The 22,738-nt window shown below is 55.7% G+C and overlaps 1 protein-coding gene across 7 annotated transcripts in view; it reads right to left on the bottom strand.

The window, feature by feature from the left end:
- The window catches only part of PGBD5 (piggyBac transposable element derived 5), a 119,390-nt gene that overhangs the window by 32,555 nt on the left and 64,097 nt on the right, over nucleotides 1-22,738 (bottom strand). For 6 of the 7 annotated variants that reach the window (XM_045039955.1, XM_045039956.1, XM_045039954.1 and 3 more), the window contains exons 2-3: nucleotides 11,931-12,358; nucleotides 4,411-4,545 (exon numbers count right to left, since the gene is read on the bottom strand). In XM_045039955.1, coding sequence (XP_044895890.1) covers nucleotides 4,411-4,545; nucleotides 11,931-12,358 — 563 coding nt within the window. Of the gene's footprint in view, nucleotides 1-4,410; nucleotides 4,546-11,930; nucleotides 12,359-15,341; nucleotides 15,798-22,738 lie in introns of those variants that run through there. The other variant, XM_045039958.1, reaches the window with a different exon arrangement.

Raw genomic sequence — 22,738 nt, 5'->3', positions numbered from 1 at the left:
CTACGGTAAAGGGCCTGGGCAGAGAGCCTGGCACCGAAGCAAAGTACCCTTTCCGGAAGCCCTGAGGTGGCCATCGTCATGAATCCACACATCGGGCTGAAGGGAAGAGAGACACTTTCAGATCAGCTGGTCCAACAACACAGGGTAGAGGACCTCCTTCCGAGCACCCCTCACCGATGCGCATCGGGGCGTTGCCTGGACACGTTTAGAGACATACAGGGGGTGGGAACCAGGGGTCCTTTCATCTGGGAGATTCTATCTTGAATTCTGGCTTCTGAAGCCCGTCCACCTCCAGTGAATGTTAGTTCACTCAGCAGGAGATGGCGGCTTGTCATTTAGAACGGCTCTGTCCCTGCTCAGCACAGCAGTCACTCAACCCCCTGGGGACTGTCTGGCCTCTCCACTTTGGGCAGAGCATCCCTGTGTCCCTTAAAGCTCACCGACAGCGCACTCGGCAGGCATTTGGTGCCCTGCCGCCCCCTTCTTGGGGCTCTCCTGCCTGCCAACATCCTCACGGGGAACCCCAGGTCTCACACCGCAGAGGCAGGTGGCTAGATCGACACATTCAAATAAGAGAAATCTGCTCTTTTTGACTATACCATTTTTTTTTAATTTTTTTAAATGTTTATTTATTTATTTTGAGAGACAGAGACAGAGCATGAGCAGGGGAGGAGCAGAGAGAGAGAGACACAGAATCTGAAACAGGCTCCAGGCTCCGAGCTGTCAGCACAGATCCCGATGCGGGGCTCGAACTCACAAACTGTGAGATCATGACCTGAGCCGAAGCCGGATGCTCAGCCACCCAGGCGCCCCTACCGTTTTTTGTTTTTTGTTTTTTTTTTAATTAGTAGACCCTTGCTTTCCTCAAAGAATCTCACGGGTCAATATAACATTAACTGAAGCGTTGGCCAGTTTTTTCCCCGTGGGATTCCCAATCCTTCTGACGGAGTAGACAGAACAACACTCTGGACGGACAGTCGCCTTCTGACCCCACACAAAGGCCACAAGGCTTCCAAGAGGAGCTAACTTAATGTCTCAGACTAAGGAATTCCAACCTCTCAATGACAGGACTGACTGTCCCCTGAAACTGGAAGTCTCATCGTCTGTATGAATCTCCTCAGTCTCCCCCGCTCACAGGGAAGGTGCACATGAAGGGTAAGTGGGGCCCGTCCCCTCGGCTGGAGCCCTTTCTTAGAGACCCTCTGCAAACGGCCTCGGCTAGAGGGCGTGTTGGGGCTGGGGACAGTTCTTGGCCGGCCTGCGACACGGGACACAGAGTATACACCCTGGAGCGCCCCATAAGCCTCTAACCTGGAAACGGTGGTGGCCGTACCGAAAAAAGAAGGCATTCGCTGCGGTCTCATGTGGTTACAACGTGTCTGGGACCCCAGGGGCAGCTATGTGTCAGGATTTTCGGGATCTCGCTTTATAAACGATCCCTGCCTGCTCCTTCCACTGCCCTTGAAACCTGGAGTCGAAAAGCCTCCGGGTCCTCCACGAGACTGCTGGAGTACGTGCCGGGGTGCGGGCTCGCGAGGGAGAAAACGGGCCTCCCTTAGCCTCGACGGGTGTCCGCTGCAGAGATGGAATGGGCGCTCGAAAGGGGAGTCACAGAAATCCTTTCCATTCAGACACCCGTATGTGAGGGAAGAGAACGCCCCGCGCCGGGCTGTTCCCTCTTCCTCCCTTCCTCAGAGGGCCCTGGGGAGCAGGACGCAGGCTCCAGACAGGCCACAGGGCGGGGGGACCGCCAGCCCACAGCCTCTCAGCCCTGGGTCTTGGGGCAAACGACTTACTGTCTGGGAGCTTGGGTCTTCCCCCGTGTACTGCTCAGAGTGTCGTATTAGGCTCAGCGGGCGCCCCTCAGCGCCGGGCCTGCGGTGCGTGACAGTGGCTCCTGCCCCAGCCCTTCTACCCGCTGCCTTCTGCGCGGACACATCACATGCCCTGCTCTGTCCGCCTCGGGGAGCCTTTCCTGGCCCCCAGGTGCCCTGCCGTGGCCCCATAACGTTGTACGCACATTTCTTTTTTTTTTTTTTTTCAACGTTTATTTATTTTTGGGACAGAGAGAGACAGAGCATGAATGGGGAAGGGGCAGAGAGAGAGGGAGACACAGAATCGGAAACAGGCTCCAGGCTCTGAGCCATCAGCCCAGAGCCTGACGCGGGGCTCAAACTCACGGACCGCGAGATGGTGACCTGGCTGAAGTCGGACGCTTAACCGACTGCGCCACCCAGGCGCCCCTGTACGCACATTTCTAATGCTGCAACTGTCACGCTGTATTTACGAGTGGTTTTAATGCATCTGTCTCTCCGACTAGAACGTTCACCTCTACGCCAGGGGGACTGCAGGAAAACCCTCGGCAGTAGAACCAGTTGGAGGTAGGGGTGTGTGTGTGTGTGTGTGTGTGTATGTGTGTGTGTGTGTATCACTTCTCTCTATTAAGAGAGATGGGTATTTATTTTAAGGAATTGGCTCACACGATTAGAGAGGCACGGTAAGTCCAGTAGAACAGGCTGGTGAGCCGGAAGACCCAGGAAAAAGTTGCAGGTCAAATCCAAAGGCACTTTTCTGGCAGATTTCCCTCTTCTTTAATGTAGGTCAGGTCCGCCCCCCCCCCCCCCCGCGTTAAGGCCTTTGACTGATTAGATGAGGCCCACCCCTTACAGAGAGTTCTCTACTTTACTCAAGAGTCTACCCATCTGTTAATCTCATCCAAAACACACCTTCACAGAAACATCAAGAGTAGTGTTGGGCCACAAATCTCTGTACTGTGGCCTGGCCAAATGGACACATAAAATGAATCATCACGACCTCTGAGCCCTGCTGATATCAGGGGGTAAAACCAGAAAGGCCGGAGTCAGGAAGGGAGTGAGGTAGAGTGGGCACCCCCTCCCCCACCCCGGCACCTCGCACCCTGCAGAGCTGACGACAGACCGCCCTGGGAGCCGTACAAGTGCCGGAAAGTGCCGGAAAGTGCCGCTTCCGCCTGGAATGCAGACAGACGGCAGTGGGGCCGAGGATTACGAAGCACAGCCACTGTCCTGACCACTCGGCTGTAACTGGGGCTCCACAGACCCAGCGGCTGGAGACTGGGGCCAAGCTGCCCAGGGGGAGCGTGATGAGCTTGAAGACACAGGGCCGAATGTGCCAGATCTCTGAGAAGGCAGGACTGGGCCTCCACGTCCCAGTGCTGGGCCCAGTGCTGCAGGTAACAGGTTCTCGGGAAGTATCTATTCAAAGAACTGAATGTTCCCGAGGAGGAGGTGCACAGAGTGAACCTCCCTCCCCTGTCCCCAGGGAGCCTCACTGCAAAGGACACTACTGAGGTGGCACGGGCCACCAGAGGCTGTGCAGGCACAGAGGGCCCAGGCTGCACATCCAGAGTAAATCCTGCTGTGGGACAGGTCCATTCTGGCAACTGCCCGAAGCCTGTGCTCAAGCCCACTCGGGTCTGGGGTCCAGCTGGAGATCCCAGCCCCAGGCTGAGCTGAGGGTCCCCCGAGCCCGCAGGGAGACCAGGATGGTCCTTCTGAGCAGATATGTTGGCCTGAAGCACATGCACTTTCCCTGCTGGGACAAAGGGATGCTCAACTGAATCTTCCCATGAATCCTCCTCTGGCTCAGGGGGAGAAGGGAGGGCAAGACCCCTGTGCCTGGGGCCTGGGGCCGCAGCCAGGCAGGGGCAGCAAGGTGGGGTCAGCCGTGACCATAAGGGCCTGACAGCTGGGAGAAGGTATCCCGAACACCGCGGCCGGAGAAACCAGCCGGAGCCGGGATCTGTCCCTCGGGTGCCACATCCGGTGTTCGCCGGCCCCCACCTCCTCCTTTTGTGCAGTCCGCACCCTGGCCGATCCGGGCAGGCGAACACCTCACACCTCCCCTGTAGCGGAGCTCGGCCACCACTTCTGAAACCCGTGTCAGCACCTGCCTGGACCACGGCAGAGCCAGGGAGAAGGTGGCAATGCCGGCTCGAAGGGCCGCCCGCGCTCCTGACCAAGCGTAATTTAAGCAGCTGGCTGTTGGTGGCCTGTGAAGAAGGCTTCCTCAATACAGGGCAGTAGGACAGACACCTGGCAGGTCGGGGGCGGGAGGGGGCTTCCGGGACCACCACACGGTGGGTTCCCGAGAGAGACGGCGGTCACCTCGTGTGCCCCACTCTTTTGGTGAAGTCTCTGGCCGACGCTGTCAGGGCCCGAGCCTTGATCAGCGTTTGCTGCTGTTAACTGAACCAGAAGGGTCGGACGGGACAGGAAGGGCGGGCAGGGAGGTGCTGGCCGCCCCAGTGAGGGGGGAGCAGCCCCGCCGGAGCTTCTGGGGAAGGCCCACGAGGAGGGGGAGTGAGCCGGCTCATCAGTCACTGCGAGAACCGTCTTCCCTTGGCCTCCCTGGGCCCAGCCCGGGGCTCACCTGGATGATGAAGCCGGTGGAAGAACACTGCCTGACCCAGAGGCTGAATTTCCGCTTTTTCCTCTTTCGCAGTTCCCGCTCTGTGCACGTGGCAATGAACACGGGGTCCTCGTCAATCAGGGGTTCGTGTAGCACCTGCCAGGAACGAGGGAGCAGAGAAGCTGAGCTTGGTGGGGGGGGGGGGGGGGGCGTCATCAGATTTGGGCTCAATCCTAGTCTCTGCCTTTGACCAGCTGTGTGACCCTGGCTAAGTCACGTTTCCTTTCTGATCCTGGGTCTCCTCATCTATAAAAGGGTAGCAGTTTCAATATTTATGCCAGCGATTTGGGGAGAACTAAGTAAGAAGCCGTAGGCAAGGCACTTAGCACAGGCCCTGACATATAGTAGGTATTTAGTAAATGGAAATTTGAAAAAGTAACTGAAGGGGCACCTGGGTGGCTCAGTCGGTTAAGTGTCTGCGTTCAGCTCAGGTCATGGTCTCACAGGCCGTGAGTTCGAGCCCCGCACCGGGTTCTGTGCTGACAGCTCGGAGCCTGCTTCGGATTCTGTGTCTCCCTCTCTCTCTCTCTCAAAAATACATAAACATTAAAAAAAAAAAAAAACTCAAAAAAAATTTTTTTAATCTTATTTTTGAGAGAGAGAGAGACAAAGAGCGTGAGTGGGGGGAGGGGCAGAGAGAGAGGGAGACAGGGAATCCGAAGCAGGCTCCGGGCTCCGAGCTGTCAGCACAGAGCCCGACGCGGGGCTCGAACCCACGAACTGTCAGATCAAGACCTGGGCTGAAGTGGGACACTTAACCCACTGAGCCACCTAGGTGCCCCCCAAAAAACTTTTTTTTTTAAATAAAAATAAAAAAAATAAAAAGTAACTTAATTTTTATTTTATATATTTATAAGATACACATTTAATCTCTATATTTATATATGTTAAATACATTTATAATCATCTTATTACAATAATAATAATTATTATATTATTATTATTATTATTATTATTATTATTATTATTAGTGGCCGAAGGTCCCCAGGGCAAACTCTCACTTGGGGGAGGGATCTCCAGCAGGGGCCCTGACCTCTAGCTAGACATGCCCACCTGTCTTCAGGAAACACCTCTCCCCTGCTGGGCAGCCCCAACCGCTAAAAAGTTCTTTCCCTCACGGGCTCAAAATTTACCCACATTCTATCTGAGCCTATTGATCTGCCTTCTGTCCCTGTGAGAAACAAAGGAAAACACACACTATTTCTGCAGGTATTCCAGACCGTGCTCATGTTGGCCCACAACCTCCTCGTATCCCGGGCCGAACCATCTCTCTTTAAAATCCGCCCCTGACGTGAATCTGACGCCTGTGGCCTTGTGGCCGGAACCCAGCCTCTGGCTCTCCTCCACATCGTCACGTCCTTCCAGACGCGGGATTCCCGAGGCGATGTTCACACTTATCTCATCTATTTCTATTTCTTTATGACATGCTTATTACGACGTGTTCAGTGACAAGACTCTAAGGTAGAAAGAAATGGGATAACAAAAACAGGCTCCAAGGAGTGCTCAAAGTTTTGCATCTTTCAAAGCTAAAGCTTTTGGGAGGAGACTTTTGGCTCAATTCAGGAATCTGCTACACGTCTCCCCCAAGTCCAAGGTCAAGCTCAACTGTGAATCGGGGGGTGTGGCTGAATTTCATCGAAATGAAGACTGTGGGAAGCGACAGGATTCCAAGAACCCTCCCCAGTGCCCTAGATGAGGGGCCAGTAAACTACGCTGGAGTCTGGCCCACCACCTGTTGTAACTAAACTTTTATTGGGACCCGCCATGGTCACTCACTCACATATTGTCAACGGCTGCTCCTGGACTCCAACGGCAAAACCGACAAGACGCATCGGGGACCGTATGGCTCGCACAGTCTAACGTACCGACTGTCTGGCCATTGGCAGAAAAAGTGTACCAACTCGTTCGTTCTCCACCGGTGCTTTGGGACCTTTAGTGAACAAACGAGTTACCCGGGATCCTACCGGCGGGTGAATTCTGATTTAGTGGGTTTGGGGCAGGGCCGGAGTTTCTGCGTTGCCGACAAGTTCCCAGGTGACGTCAGACCACGGTCTGACAAGGGCAGACTGGAGGACGATACTTAGCAACTGCGGTTTGGACGCTGTCCTCTCCACCTCCCATCAGTGCTACCTGGAATTCTATTTAAAACAGCAACAGACTGGAAGGGTTCGGTGTGGCCCCCTTCAGTTTTTCTGTTGTTGGACGCATGTGGACGTGATGCCCGGCCCTGCCTGTCTTACGCTTATGAACGGGAGGGCTGAAGAGGCTGCCGGCCACGGGCCCTCACGCCTTGTGGACTCTGTGGGCTCATAAAATATTCAAAACCCCATTTGGAGCCACTGTAGCAAAATGGACACCTTCCCCCCCACCACTGTGGTGCTCCATTTGAGCAGAGGGGGAATGGGGAAAAGGGCAGAAAGGAGTCCTTTCGCTGCCTGCGTATTCCCTGCTCCATGAGGCCTACTGGAGAAGCGTGTCCTACTCACCCCCTCCGAAGCCACAGTACAGAAAACTGCCCTCTCTCCCTCATCTTCAGAAAGCCAGCGTGCCTCTAGTCCGTGTGCGTTTACCTAAACTCAGGGGCGCGTTGGTATTTCATCGCATGCCTCACCGAAGCAACCTCTGCATGAAAACTACCCATGCCGGAAAACCACTTCTCTCTCCGCCAGGCTGCCCACCGGCCAGCATCTCTCCGCTCCCCAAATGTACTTCCCGAGTCCCTTTCTGTGCATGACAAGCTCATTTGGGGGCGTGGCAGTCGGTTAGGGGAGAGGAAAGGCAAAGCATCCATTTATTTACTTGTATAATCCCTCCCTGAAAATATCCTCTTACGGAACCTGTCCCCCACTTTTGAGGACATGAAGCATCTCTCTGTTTGGCACTCGGGTATACACACGCGTGCGGACAGACGTGCGTGCGACTTGTGGCTGCGTGGGTTACCGGTAGACTGAGAGCCGTCAGCTTTCCGAAGGCTCTGCGTAAGCTTCAACTCATCCTGGAGGGTCGCAATTTGCTGGAAGGGAAAGGCTCCAGAGATGGCGGGGCAGAGGGTGCGTGTCGGGGGTAGAGCACGTGTGAGGGAGCAGGATGTGGAAGGGACGCTTGGCAGCCAGGAGCAGAACCACCCACACGTGCTGGAGAACTGTTCCGACCGCCCTCAGCAGGCAGAGTGTAGACCCTTCAGAGGGGCCCTGAGGCTCTGGGGTGCCAGATGGCCAAACTCACTGTGCCATCACCTTCTATCCAAATGAACGTTCCAGAGCCCAAGCAGGGACTTTTCACGGAGCAGAAAAGCTAGAAAACCAGGACACCTTTACAGTTTCTAGCGTCTTCGGACATCCAGATGGCTAACAGACACGTGGAAAGATGCTCAGCATCACTCATCACCAGGGAAATGCAAATCCGAACCTCAGTGAGATACCACCTGACACCTGTCAGAAAAGCTAGCACGAACAACTCAGGCCACCACAGATGTTGGCGAGGATGCAGAGAAAGAGGATCTCTTTTGCACTGTCGGTGGCGATGCAAGCTGGGGCGGCCACTCTGGAAAACAGCGTGGAGGTCCCTCCAAAAACTAAAATAGAGCTACCCTATGACCCAGCGATTGCACGACTAGGTATTTATGCAAAGGGTACAAGACTGCTGATTCAAAGGGGTGCATGCACTCACCCCAATGTTTACAGCTGCGCTATTGACAATAGCCAAAGTATGGAAAGAGCCCAGATGTCCATTGACGGAAGAATGTGGTATATATATACAGTGGAGTATTACTCGGTGATCAAAAAGAATGAAAGCCTGCCATTTGCAGCGACGTGGATGGAAGCACAGTGTATTGTGCTAAGTGAAATAAGTCAGTCAGAGAAAGACAAATAACCGTATGATTTTGCTCATATGTGGAATTTAAGAAACAAACAGATGGACATAGGAAATGGAAGGAAAAATAAGATAAAAACCGAGAGGGAGACAAACCATGAGATACAGAGAACAAACTGAGGGCTGCTGGCAGGCTGGCAGGGGGCGGGGGGGGGGGAGGGCAAATGGGGGATGGGCATTAGGGGGGGAGGGCACTTCCTGGGATGTGCACTGGGTGCTATATGTAAGGGATGAATTGCTAAATTCTACTCCTGAAACCATTATTACGCTAGATGTTAACTAAGGGGGACTTAAATAAAAGTTTTTAAAAAAGAAAGAAATTCTAGATTCTTCAGTCAAGGAGGACAGGAAGCCTCTCCAGGAGGCAGATGCATTGCTAAGAAGAGAAGCAGTGTGGGAGCCAAGCATACTGTGGCGGATGCTGGAAGTCAGGGGAAGACGCCCCTCACCCCGGCAGGCCCGTGGGACGGAAGGTCCTGCCCCACACAGCAAGGCCAGCGCTTTCCAGGGCACACAGGGTCCAGCTGCTTCTCTGCAAAGGAAGGGGACACAAGGACTTGTAGGAGCCCCCAGCTAACAGGAAGACCTAATCAGGTTCAAAATCAATCACACGCTGCAGTTCATGATTTCATCCCCCTCACCTGACCCTCTCGTGCCTACGGACACAGAGCTGGCTCAACGGTGCCCACAGTCAGGAGAAGGCAGAAGGAGAGGAAAATGCCATCTGATTATCAGCCAACGGGAAAACGGATCCAAGGGCCCTGGGACGTTCCCTCTGCCTCGGGTTCCTGTCCTTTAGGCGGAGTGTACTGGGTGTTCTGTTTGCCCCCAAGACCCACTTTCCACCCCTCCTACACCTTTCCACCCCTCTTATAAACCACACACCATCCAGGCCTCTGTTCCCGGTGTTGGGTTTGTTTGGCCAACCTGGAGGCCTGAGCCAGAGAAGGAGGAGGCCCCCTGCCTGCCCGTGCCCTCACCTCTGGGCTCCGAGGCCCACACCCTCTCCTTGGCCCGCGGCTGATACCAGTTTCCCACTGCTGCTACCAGTCCTGTCACGTCCCTGCACCCTGACCACACGCCATCCACAGTCCCCCGCATCCGGTCGTCCTCAACTGCCCTTCTAGAACACAGGACTCGTTTCCTGCTGGGATCCTGACCAACACAAAAGGCACTAGATACCAAGATCGTAGCAAAAAGAAGACACGACCTCACAAACACGAAGGTAAACACGAAAATCAAATACAAAGGATATGTTAAAAAAAAAAAAAAAAGGAAAAAAGGAGAGAGGGAAAAAACCCTCCAACACGACCAAGGAGCCCTTCCCCAAAGGAAGACTTATCTTGGGACTCTCTTCTTTCTCTCGGCCTCGCCAACCCGGAAACAAAGAACAGACGTGGGGGCAAGAATAAAGCGAACGTTGTCCCCGGGCTCTCAGTGGTCCTGGTCTCCTGGCTGCGCACCTGAACCACGCAAGGGAGGAAGGCCGAGCTGCCCGCGCGGGTTGCTGTCCAGCCACTGCTGGCTCGGGAAGGTGCCAGGCCCCCTCAGGGCACCCATGCCTGGGCTGGGAAGGGACAGGCCTATAATCTCAGAATTGGCTGGGAAGGGACAGGCCTATAATCTCAGAATTGGCCGGGAAGGGACAGGCCTATAATCTCAGAATTGGCCGGGAAGGGACAGGCCTATAATCTCAGAATTGGCTAGCGGGCGCCACAGTGTGCCCCAAGGCACCCCGGGCTCCAGAGACACACGCGCACATGGTGACCGCCCTGGGCACAGGTCTCAGGGTATCCGATCCTGCAGGTTCAGAAGGCAGACAGCGCGAGGCCAGTTCACAGCAGCACACAACACACATGAATATAACCCTGGCTAAGGCTGGCCTGGTCCCGGGACTAGAAGGATCTTCAGCAACCTTAACTTGCAGCTGTTAAATAGCAATCATCCAAGCAGCCGGCTGTTTGGTTCTTGAGAGATACTCAGCCCAAAGCTTCCTCCAGGGGCTCTTTGAATGTCTGGCCCCAAGGATGGTCAGAATACTGTATTTTACCCCTTGCATCCAGCCGGACGGAACGGGCCCCAGTTTGGTTCATTTTCAACCAAGCAAATATTTAGCGCAGCAAAAACGAATGTGCCCGGCCCTGTATTTGGTCCTGCAGGGCCTGTTGAGGGCAGGGCCTGCGTCCCCAAAGGATCCCACCTCCTGTTTGGAAGGTCAGAGACACAACTGGGGACAAGAAAGACTGGCACTCGGCTGCCCTATAAATAGTGGGGGGGGGGGCGGGTAGGCCCTGCACTGGGCCCAGGAGACTCGGTAAGTCTGCTAAGGCAGAGAGAAGAGGGAAGAGCTTTCTCGGCGTCAGAAAGAGCATCACAAACACCTGGAAATCATAACGAGCCCAGCACATTCACAGCACAGCAGGGGGAACGCTTCCAGAAATTGTTTTAAGGCTCCCACAGACCTGAAATAGAGTGAGATCTTCCCCCACAAAAACCCTGTGATTTTCAGCCGCGCAGAGAAAAAGGCAAGATACAGAGACAGGGAAAGAGAGAACATCGAAAAGAATTTGAGGTTTATGAAGAAGGCCCTTGGAGGAAACGCACGAGGAAGAGTGGGTAGATGGATGGCTACTCAAACGCATAAATAAAAATGACGTCAACTTTGGTTTCCACACTGCACAGGCCAAAAGGAACTGGGCTCACGTGGGCCGAACACGTCCTAAAGTTTTGGTTAGAGGCAGCTCGGGAATGAGCTGCCTCCTCAGTTTGCGAGGCCAGCAGAGCAGTTTGGAGGACGATTCCAGAACGCCTATCTCACCACAGCCAAGTGTACTGGCCACAGGTCAACACTAGAAGGCAGCCGCTCAGGAGCTCAGGGCACACAGAGCCTTCTAGAACCAGTTAGGGAAGTTGGGGTGGTGTCAGGGGGCCCTAACAGACCTGGGGCTCTATGGAACCCTGGTCCAGAGGCCCCGCTGGTGACAGTGTGCCAGGTGGACCCCCCACCCCCCACCTGAGTGACTCCGGGTTACCTGCAGGGCGACTGAGATCCGGCCTCCTGGCCTCCTTCCCTCTGCCACCTACGAGGCTTCAGCCCTTTCCACCACCAACCCGGGAGTACATCCCTACTCAGAGAACACGGGAAAGTGAACCATCAGAGGTTCTTCTTAATCTAAGAATATTGGGGCGCCCAGGTGGCTCAGTTGTTAAACATCCGACTTCCACTCGGGCCCTGATCTCGCGGTTTGCACGTTCAAGCCCTGCGCTGGGCCCTGTGCTGACAGTATGGAGCCTGCTTGGGATTCTCTCTCTCCCTCTCTCTGCCCCCTCCCCAACTCGTGCTTTCTTTCTCTCAAAAGAAATAAACTTAAAAAAATATATATAAGAAACGTCCGAGCCTGGAAAACACGTAATTTGGAAAGAAAGCGCCATTACGGGGAGGGGGGTACGGGAAGGGGGGCAGGCAGTGGCAGAACCCCGCTCTCTGAGGTCTCTGCGGCTTGGGGCCGTGAGTCCATCGCTCCGCTCCCCTGCCCTCCGAGGAGGGCGGCAGAAGGCAGGACGGGAGGCGGGGGGCGGTCCCGGGGCACCCCCGCGGACGATCTCACCTGGGTTTGGGAAGGCCTGAAGGCAGAGTCGAAGCCGTTCTGCAGGGAGTCGAGGAAGGGCTGGACCTTGTAGAGGCCGTGCGTGGTCTGGCTGGAGCGGAAGGCCACCACGTGGAAGTACTTGAGGATCTTCTCGAAGCGGGCCTGGCTCATGACCAGGGCGAGGCTCCTGTTGCTGTAGAAGCCGCCGCTCCAGATGCTGAGGACCGACTCGCAGTGGGAGATGCTGGTGGAGATCATGTAGCCCAGGAACGCCTTCATCTCCGTCAGCGTCACCTCGGCCCAGGCGCCGTCGCTGCCGAAGCGCTCCTGGAACTTCTTGGCGTACATGTTCGTCTGCACCACCATGTTCTTGAGCACGTTGTCGGGGACAAAGAGCTGGAAGAAGTCCATGGCACTGGCGCTGGGGGGCATCTTTCGGGTTGGACCTAAAACGAAGGCAGGCCGGGGTTCATTGCCGCAACCACCACCACAGGGTGCACCCTGCCCCCGCCCCCTCCCAGCGCAGCTGACTGGCCTGAGCCCCTCCCCCCCACCATGAACTTCGGTCCCCTTCCCTGGACAGCGGCACGCGCGCCCCCTGCCGCCCGGGCCCCGCACCTGCAGGTCCTCCCTCCACCGTGCACCCGGGGCCCCGCGTTCTTCCCTGTCCAGCAAACTCAGAGAAAGGGACGCGCGAGCCGTGGGAAAAGACCCACGCAAGGGCACACCGAACTTAACACAGGAGCTCCGCCGTGGCTTTCTGCCTTTCGCTTTCTTGTAAATTGACTTCTGTAAGTAAGAATGCTTTCACCCCTCCGGGCCTGAAAATTTCCACCCAGGAGAGGCTGCAATGTTTATTTCCTGGTGCTCTCCACGTGGCAATTTGGAATTTATTGGTGAATACATCTGAAGGGGCTTGTTCAGATAATTTCACCAATGTAATAAAGAGCTCACAGTTTTGGGGCGCCTGGGTGGCTCAGTCGGTTGAGCATCCAACTTCCGCTCAGGTCATGATCTCACAGCTCCTGAGTTGGAGCCCCGCGTCAGGCTCTGTGCTGACAGCTCATAGCCTGGAACCTGCTCTGGATTCTGTGCCTCCTTCTCTCTCTGCCCCAACCCACTCGCATTCTGTCTCTGTCTCTCTCAAAAATAAACATTAAAAAGAGAAAATTAAAAAAAAAATCTCACAGTTTTGACTAATGCAGGGACAGCATTCTGAACTACATACACACACATCCACCCGTAAGAGATACGGCTTCCAATCCCAGTGTCTTAAGTCAGGCTAACAGGATGTAGAGGTTTGTAGGAGACAAGCTTTTTTTATTTAAAAAAAATTTTTTTAAGTAATCTCTACACCCAACTTTGGGGCTTGAACTCACGACCGGAGACCCCGAGTCCACCGACCGACGGAGCCAGCCAAGTGCCCCCTGAGGAGACCAGCTTTGCAATTTTTAATCAAAGCCGGGCACGCTCTTCAGAATTTTAACCACCCCCCTAAACCTTTCTCTACTACTGATTTAGGCAGTCTCTGAAAAACACGTTTTTTCGCAGCAAAATAAGACAATGTACACCCAACCGCCCAGGTTTCAGATCGGGTAGAGTGGGGAGGTGAAACCCTGAATTTACATCTAGCTAAATGCACAGTCTTAGATAAATTCCCTCTTTCCCACGAGGAAAGCGGAACACCTGCTTCGCAAGGCTGTTGTGAAAACCTAGAGACCTTTACTGAGATGTTATCAGCAGAAATCCACTGCCCCGGGCTCTGGGCTCTGGAATGCTCAATTGCTCTCATGTTGGAGAAAAAAAACCTGAAGCCGGGGAAGTGAAGTGACCACCATACTCACTGTCACCAACCAGTTACTGGAAAGGCACCAGGCGGTCCTGGTGCCACTGGCACCTAACTGCTCTCGGGGCAGGTGGCCCTGGCTGCAGGGACAGCGAGGCCAGGAGACAGCGGGGCCCCGGTGAGTAAGAGCGGCCTGCGGCCTACAGCCCCACACCCACTCTTTAGTGGAAATCCTCTTATTTCAGCGAAGCCTTGCACCCTCCGGTGGGTGAAGCCATAAATTATTCAGGGGTAGCTCTCAAAGAGGAGAAAAACCAGCATTTTAATTGCTACATCATGCTGAGTGAGCAGAATGAAATTTTCTCTTCCAAAAGTTATCTTTAAAGCAATTTCGCCTCCCGGGCTATTTCGCAATGAATTCTCCCAGCAAACTCTGCCCTGGCCAACTGTTTAATGAAGAAACGGGGAAGTAGCTGGCTCCCTCTTATCTGTTTAGTTTGGATTTACAAGCATCCTCCACTGCCTGTCTCAGCTGTTCTGATTCTTCGTATTGGAAAGTGTTGGCACAGGCCAGTCCCTGGGAAGGGATGGAGGGAAGGAGGGAGGGAGAAAATGCTATTCAGTAGATTCAACCCATATCGCCAACCTTATAATAGGGCTATTTAATAATATGGCTCTGGGGGTGGGCAGCACCCCAGCCAAGACAAGACTCTCTTACATTTGATTCATTCACAGGAGCTTTTCCGGCTATTACCCCACGTGATCCTTACAGGATCCTCGTGAAGCCTCGTCCCCTTTTGCAGGGAAGGAAACAGAAGCTCAGAAGTATAGGGATCCAGCCCAAGGTCACTCACTTGTAAGCGCCTTATCGTTGGGGCGACCATCTTCCCACCTGGCCCAGCACCAGTCTGAGAGCACCTGCTGCTGCTGTAATTATTAACGCGCCACTTCTGCTCTCGAGAGTGGACAAGAAGGGATGTGGCAGTCCTGCACACAGTGCATACACACGGCTTAAGCCAGGTGCATGGTCCTCAAACCCCCCCGAGCTCCCTCTACCTCTGGCATGCACACATTTCATGGTGGGCCACGTAGAGTTACAATGCACAGCCAGAAGGAATTCTGAAGGGAAAAAAACCGCAAAGGCAGCATGGAAGTGGGGGTGGGGGTGGGGGCAGGGTGGTAGGAAGGACCTGTAGTGTCCGCGTTTACCTTCGGGTCTGCCGAAGGGAGACAGGGGCTCTGCGTGTTGATGACGCATGACCAGGCTATTAACTCATACAGTCATCTCCCGGCCGGGGGAGGCCGGTGCTCTCCCCCCTCCCCGCCCCACCATGTCACCAAGTCACTCTTCAGGGCTTGGTTCAACCATCGCCCACCTGGTTCCTTCAGCCCCCCAGGGATCACCTGCTCCCTCAATCCCAGGATGCCACAGCAGGCCCATGGGCCCAGGGTAGCATTAAGCATGGTCCAGTGATGCTCAGATTCCCTGAAGAGATTTCCCCCCCACCCCGAACCACTACCCCAAGGTAGAAACCGACCCCCTCTTTCCAGGAGCGACATCTACAAAAGCAGATGTCCTGTTCAGGGGGTGGACTGTAACGCAAGGGCAGTTAGCAGAAACCACTTATTCTGAGAACACTCACGGGTGTTGTATTGATCCTAGGAAGAGAGGAGTAAGACCCAGTGCTCTCTCCCCAGGAAGTTCTCGGTGTAGGGACAGGAGCAGGCAGCAGACAGTGACCAGTGATGTCAGGCTCGGGGGAGGCCGGTGCTCACAAGAGGGACCCCGAGTCCAGATCCTGGGAGTGGGGGCGGGGGGGATGGACGAGCCGCGTGAGATGGCTCTCGAGACTGGCGGCTGCAAAGGAGTGGCGGCAGGTAGGTTACAGAAGATCTCAGGCACTGAGAACATCTCCCGCAAAGGCCCTGAGTTTAGCGGACTGTGCAAGAGAGAAGGCTGGCTGCAGGCACTGGGGGGCAGGGCCCGGACTCCCCGCAGCGAGGCGAGAAGGGCTGTGAGCACCGCGGATCGTGCTCCCGCTTTAGGGGGAATCGCTACAGGTGGTGTGAGGGGAGGGCCTGGGGCTGTTCCTGAAGCCAGTGAGCACCGGGGGGGACCTGAGGGGTGGCCGCACAGCTTCCCCTCCTGGCTCCCTCACCTCTACGCACGGCGCTGTGCTCAGTTTCCATACAGGTGTGCTGGGCAGGGGGAGCGGACTGCGGGCGAGCCGGGTACCGGAGGCGGCCTGAACCCTGGGGCCTCATCAATTTGTCATTTCCACTTGAACCAGAGCATCTTACAACACACGTGTCCAGGCTGAAACTCCAGATGCCTCACTGTCCTCTCCCGTTTTGCTCCTCCCCGCCAGCCCCCCCCCCCCAGACACCAAAACCACCACGGGTTCCTCTGCTGCCGGCGCCCCGCATCCCGCCCACCCGCGCGTCCTGCTGCTGGAGTGTGTGATCAGCCACCCATTGCTCTGACCCAGGCAGCCACCACCCCTGGCCTAGAAGGCAAAAACGATCTCCGCCCAAAGGATTCACAGCAACAGGAAAAATCGTTAAAAGAATATAAACCAGGTCGCTACAGTCCCCTGCTGAATTCAAACACTCCCGGGACTTGCCACCACATTAAAGCGAACCCACATTCCTGACCAAGCGCTCGGGGCCCTGCAGGGCTGGGTCACAGCTACCCACCCCCATCCCAGGCCGCTCTCCAAGGGCAGCTGAGCACAAGGGGTGCAGGCAGGGCTGGGGTCAGGCCCGGGCTCTGGCACACTCCTTCCACCCCAGGGCCTGCACCCACGCAGACCCGTCCGCAGGAAGCAAGCCTTCCTTGATGAAGCGCCCCCAACCACAGAGAGCCGGTCCTGCCCATCCCCATCCAGACTGCACTTCCTTCCTGCATTTATCAGAGGCCATGGTTGTTCCGTTAGGGACTTACACACCCGTTCTGGTCCGCCTCTGCGGTCCCGCCCTCTGACCCGGCCGCAGTGTGACGGCCGAGGTAAAGGCTGGCGGTCGCGGCGCTCTAAGCCCGGTCCACGGTATACCGGACGCCCCCGCTGACAAGGTGGATAGAGTGGGTGAGTGGGGAGGGCCGATTCCACGGCCCACGCAGGAGGAAGGGCCTCTTTGCTGAGCCCCATGCAAGGGATCCGGTTTCGTGGACAGCAGCCCACGTCGACGTCTGATAAAAAAGGTAAGGACAGCCAGAAACATCTGTGTGGAGGCGGAAGCCTACGTGGCCGGGGTCTGCAGCTGCTGGTTACGTGACCGTGGCCAGGCCACGTAACCTCTCTGCATCTTGGTTTCCTTCCCCGGCCAGTGGGGGTAAGAACCACCACGGAGGGAATGAAAGCCACAGGCCACGGCCCGTCCTGGCCGGTCCACCACGAGCCCCGTTTGGTGTGAGGGTCCCGCAGGAGCGACCGCCGCCCGCTTTCACAGTGCCCACTTCACGGCCACAGCCACATGTGGCCCTGATCCCCTCCTTCACGCCGTCTGGAAGGAAAGTGTGGTTTTCTCAAGTCCAACCTTCCAGGGACAAAAGCAGTCATTTTGAGATGTGAAGGGCATTTTGCATCAACTGGCATCGTGGGGCAGCAATCGTCTGCAGCTTTGTGACACAGATAAGGATCCCTTCATATTCTGAATTAAGGGCTTAAAATAACGAAATGAGGGGCGCCTGGGTGGCTCTGTCGATTGAGCGGCCGACTTTGGCTCAGGTCACGATCTCGCGGTTCGTTGAGTTCCAGCCCCGAGTCGGGCTCCGGGCTGACGGCTCGGAGCCTGGAGCCTGCTTCGGATTCTGTGTCTGCCTCTCTCTCTCTCTCTCTGCCTCTGCCCCGCTCACACTCTATCTCTCTCTCTCTCAAAAATAAATAAACGTTAAAATGTTTAATAAAATAATAAAATAACAAAATGATTCTCCCCAGGCAAAATCAAGCAGATATAAAAATATAAAAGAACATCCTGTGCGATCACAAAAATATTCCTCTCAGCTGAGATGTGAAAAAAAAAAATCAAGATATTACATTCTGTAAAAAGGTAACGTAGGAAATAGCCAAGCTATTGTCCTCAGCGCCGGCTGCAGCTGGGCCTTTTTCTTGGGCTGAACTAATCCTCCTGTCTTCTCCGTTTCTCTCCTTCCTCCCTCCGCCCGTGGCTGACGTGCAGGACAAGCTAGCTGTCTGTCTGATGAGCTGTCTGTCTGCCAAGCTGCCAAGGCCCGAGTCTCGGCTGAAGAATCCAGCCACACGGCCACTCGAGACCTCCAAGGCTTCCTTCCTTGTTTAACCTCGTGGCTCATGGCTACGTGACCGGGAACAAATTCGATTCGCAGCCAGATCAAGGAATGTCCACACAGGGGCGGGAGCCTTGGGTAGGAGTCCAGGCCGTGTTCCTGACCTCCCGGGGGCTCGGCCCCTCATCCGTGTGGCCCGATGGGGTAACGCACACCTGTCTCACCGGGCAGCTGGGAGCCGCGTCCAGCTCCCGTTTTGGTTTAGGTGTGACCGACCTGCAACGCTTACCCACGACATACCAACACAGGCTCAGATGAGCGTTAAGTCCTCGAAATGGTGCCTTCCCACCGGAGGACACGTGAGACTCCTCGCCGCTCTCCAGGGCCTTAAGAAAACATGCAGAAACCTGGCCGGGAAACCCAAGTACGGCATCAGTCACGCAATTTATCGCTTGCAAGGCTTCCTTGTCAGGAGCACGTAAGGGCAAGCCGTGTGTGTGTGTGTGCGTGTGTGTGCACATGCACGCATGTGCCCATGCGTGGTCTCCCTCATATTAATCCAGCCCAGTGGCGGCAGAAGACACTGGCAATACAGAGACAATTCTAGAATGGGACGCCTGAGGTGACGCCGTTCACAGGAGTAGTTCTCGTAGAAGAAGGCTAATGTGTTGGCTGTTCGGGACGTTAAAGCTACACCCCTGACCAGATGTCACGTGACAAGGAACTGCTTTGCAGAGTAGGGGGGGGCACGCACCCACGCCTGACATATAAAGGCTTTTCAAGACAGCCCAACTTCAAGAACGAGGCACCCATACACCTATAAGGAACAGTCTTACATGACTGTGTAAGGTGAATAGTCTTCATCTATGTGTGACGGCCAGCTCAAGGGCCTGCCACCCACAGTGGGGGGCGGGGGGGTGGGGAAGGACCCTGACCTTCTCCACATGCACTGAGCTAACGGGGAGCAGCTGGAACCGAAAGGATCCGCTCTCACCTGGGCCTGCGGACCCCCCCCTACCCCCCACCCAGGGTCCTCTCTCTCTGGAGCTCTGGTCGTTTACATTTCAGGTCACGCACACAGACTGTTCTCTGGACTTTGTTAGCGAACGGAGATCAGGTCACACGCGCTTGGACGGGCAGAACAGGGAACTTCTGCTCCCGCCGCATCCGGTTTTGATGTAAGCAGCAAGGTGACAACACGGGAGGGGCTGTGACCCTGACCAACAGCTCAGGTGTCGAAGGAAGGAACAAAGGCTGCCAGTCGCAAAGCTTCATTGTGAATGTGACTCCCTTAGTGGCAGTAGCCTAAAGGCCAGGTGACGGGGCTACTCCATGGCATCCAGGAGTCCGTGAGTCCTCCCACGGCTAAGAGTCCGTGAGGCCTGTGAGAACGGCTGGTCCAGGCTCAGACCCCACGCCCAGGACCACGAGCATGCCCTGTGCCCCCGGACCAGGCTTCTCCACTAGGACACTTCCCCACCCAAAGCACAGATTTCACTTTTCCTTCGTGCTGAGCTAAAGCATAGTGGGGAGAGGTAGGTGGCCGTTAAGGATGAGAGGCGGAGTTGGCCGCAGCTGGGGTTGGGGGCGGGAGGGAGCTGGTTCTGTTCCCGGCTCTCTCCCTGTCTAACCGAGCCTCTGTGAAACTCCAGTTTCTTTGGGTTTCAGTTCCTCACGGGTAACTCTCCTCCTCCCCCTTCCAAGACGGATGAAACGGTAGAGCCAACGACGGAAGTATTCCGAGGAATGTCAGTAATGATGTAAAAGTCACCTAGCACGGTTCGGAAATAGTTGCCGGCCAGCAGAGTCGACGACCTGGGACTGGGCTCCAGCTCCGTGACGCACGAGGCGCGTGACCTTGGGCAAGGTGCTTCATCACTTCATCTTAGCGCACGTGGGACGGGCGGCTTGAAGGACAGCAGTTTACTTCCCACGGTTCTGGAGGTGAAGGCCAAGATCATGGTGTTGACAGACGTGGTGTCTGGAGAAGGCCACTCCCTGGTTCACAAGGGGTCGTCTTCTCGCTGTGTTTCCACGCAGGGGGAGGTCCAGGGAGATCTCTGGGGTCTCTTTCCTAAGACACACTAATCCCACCATGAGACCCCACCCTCATGACCTAGGCACCTCCCACAGGCCCACCTCCTCGTACCCTCGTGTTGGGGACTGGGTGGGAGTTCCGGGGGCCTCGCAAACGTTCGGTCTACAGTCCTCGGCGACCCACCGTCTCCGTGTTGGTAGAGCGAAGACGAAGAGAACGGTACCAGGAGGTTCACAGTCAGGGTGAGGACGGAGAGGGAGGACGCCCAGCAAGAGGCTGAGATGCCGGGTGATGGGATCTGATCACATGCCCGACAGCATCTGCCAGTCCCCTACCCCCGGCTCCTGTCCCACTTCCCGGAGCTGACTTACCAGATGGCTATTACAGAAGAGCAGCCTTGGCTACCACAGTTGATAGTTCATTTAGACGCCGTGTCTATTTTTCACAGGAGGCTGTATTTTTAAAGCCTCTGCTTGGAGACAGAAAGGGTGGCAGGATTTTTGTCTCCCGCTTGGGAAGTACACGATGGGGAGGGGACGGGGAGCTGAGGAGCTACAGGGCCACAGCCTGGGGCCGGCCCCACCTCAAAGGCCCCGTGTCACGCGCAGTGGCCAGCGGGGACGGGCCACCCAGGGAATTTGCTCATTTCCTCCGTGACCTCACAGCTTTTTCTTGCTTCCCCTGCTTCCCGCTGTGCCAAGGACACCCACCTTGGTTCTTCATGCCGAACCAAACCAGGTTCGTGGCCAATTTCCATGTGCCTGGGTGCTGTTTCTTCCTCAGGCTCCTTCTCCAGACCTTCCTCCTCCCGCGTACTGGGCGCCCGCTGAGCCCACGGGTGTCCCCAACTTGCTGCCCGCCCTGGCCAGTCCCACGTAGCGCCACGGTGCATGTTCCTCCGAGGCAGGCGAGAGAAAGGGACCACGCCCCGGGCACTCCGGGAGAGTGCGAACGATGAAAAGCGTGGACAGTCACCCTAGGCTTCACGAAGTGTATTCCAAGCCATGCACCTGATGGCATATAGAAAACTCTGGTGTGCCTCACGGAGGGTCTTCTGTGCATAAAGCACCACAACAAGCAGTTAGCTGACCACACTTGATTCTCACGGGGGTCAACCCAAGAGGCGCCGGGACGCCAGCTCTGCAGCCGCGGAAGCAAGAGTCTTGCCCCAGGTCACCCCGGCTGGTGAATGAAGGAGCCGACAGTCTCTTCCCCCTGCCAGGCGCAACCCACACACGCGGGCGTGGACTCCCCAGACGGCTGAGTCTTCCTGGCGTTGTGGTTGCTTCCAATTTCCCAGGCGCGTGATGCAGTTCTGACCTGGGGAGGGTGAGGGGAGGCAGAGGGCCGGCCCAGGAAGGAGGACAGAGGCTGTGGCGAGACAGGACAGGAGCTGAAAAGGGGGCTATTTAAATATATATGGACTTGGGAGTTTCTTTCTTTGGCTGAAATAAATTCTTAGAAGGAACTCTGAGCTGAGGCACCACGCACGCCCCCCCGCTTCCAAAACGAGCAGCGATGGGGACGACAGGACCCAGCAGAGCAGGCGCACCGCCAATGGGTCCAGCTGCCGGAGCACAAACAGGAAATCCTGGATAATTTTGGAGGAAGTCATAGGGATTTTATCACTGATGGCGAATCCCTTGGGAGAGGTCCAGAGGGGGTTTGTGGAAGGTCCACACGGATGGGAGTTTTGTCTGTTGGGTTCCCTGTTGGGTCTTAGGCGCCTAGAACAGTGTCTGGCCCACTGAGGTGTGCTGAGTGAGCCAGAGAAAAGGGAATGTGTTCAAAGGCTAATGACCCTCCAGGTCTCAAGGTCAACAGCAGCATCCTGCAGCTCACAGAGAAGGTCAAGGGCACCGAGGTGCTCACTAGAACATGATGCGGGAGAGTAGACAAGACAAAAGGTTGGATCCACAACGCGTGTGCTGGATGTAGGGCCAGGGACCCCTTGCAGACAGCCCGAGGTATGGACAGGACCACCCCGTGCGTGCGCGCATGCGTGTGCCTGAAGAGGGAGTAGGGATTCGGGCGGGACTGCCTCGTCCACACCTTACGTTCCTCAAGACGCTGGGTTTAGCCCTTTGTGCCTATCTACAAGAGAGATTAAACACAGAGTTATGGAGATGCACAGACTGGGCCGGGCACATAAAATGTGCCATGTTTGCAAACCAGTCTTAGTATTTGAAAAAAATACTGGGAGGGGCGCCTGGGTGGCTCAGTCGGTTAAGCGTCCGACTCGGCGCAGGTCATGATCTCACGGTCTGTGGGTTCGAGCCCTGCGTCGGGCTCTGTGCTGACAGCTCAGAGCCTGGAGCCTGTTTCCGATTCTGTGTCTCCCTCTCTCTCTGGCCCTCCCCTGTTCATGCTCTGTCTCTCTCTGTCTCAAAAATAAATAAATGTTAAAAAAAAAAAATTAAAAAAAAAATACTGGGAGCCCAAGGAAGGGGACAAAAAGCAACCAGCACAGGCCCATCATGACCTCTGCGATGGCTTCGCCACGGGCCAGAGGGAATGAGAGAGTCGGTGAAGACGCCAGAAGGCTCTGGGAGGCCCCAGAAAGGGTCTGGCCCTTTCCAACCCGAAAGAGAAGGTACAGGCCACACTGCATCCTGAACCCAGTCAGTGGCATCAGGAGGCGGGGCCTGGACCTCTGCTCTGGGGCTCAGGAGCCCTGCTTGAGAAGCAGCAGTGACAAGGGTCTGTGTTGACATGACGGTGGTTAGGTCAATGAGGAACATCAGAGGCCACTGCAT

This window comes from Felis catus, chromosome D2 (genome assembly GCF_018350175.1).
Source record: "Felis catus isolate Fca126 chromosome D2, F.catus_Fca126_mat1.0, whole genome shotgun sequence".
Taxonomy (NCBI): domain Eukaryota; kingdom Metazoa; phylum Chordata; class Mammalia; order Carnivora; family Felidae; genus Felis; species Felis catus.
Note: the sequence above shows the minus strand (reverse complement) of the source record. Positions and strands in the feature narration are given on the sequence as shown.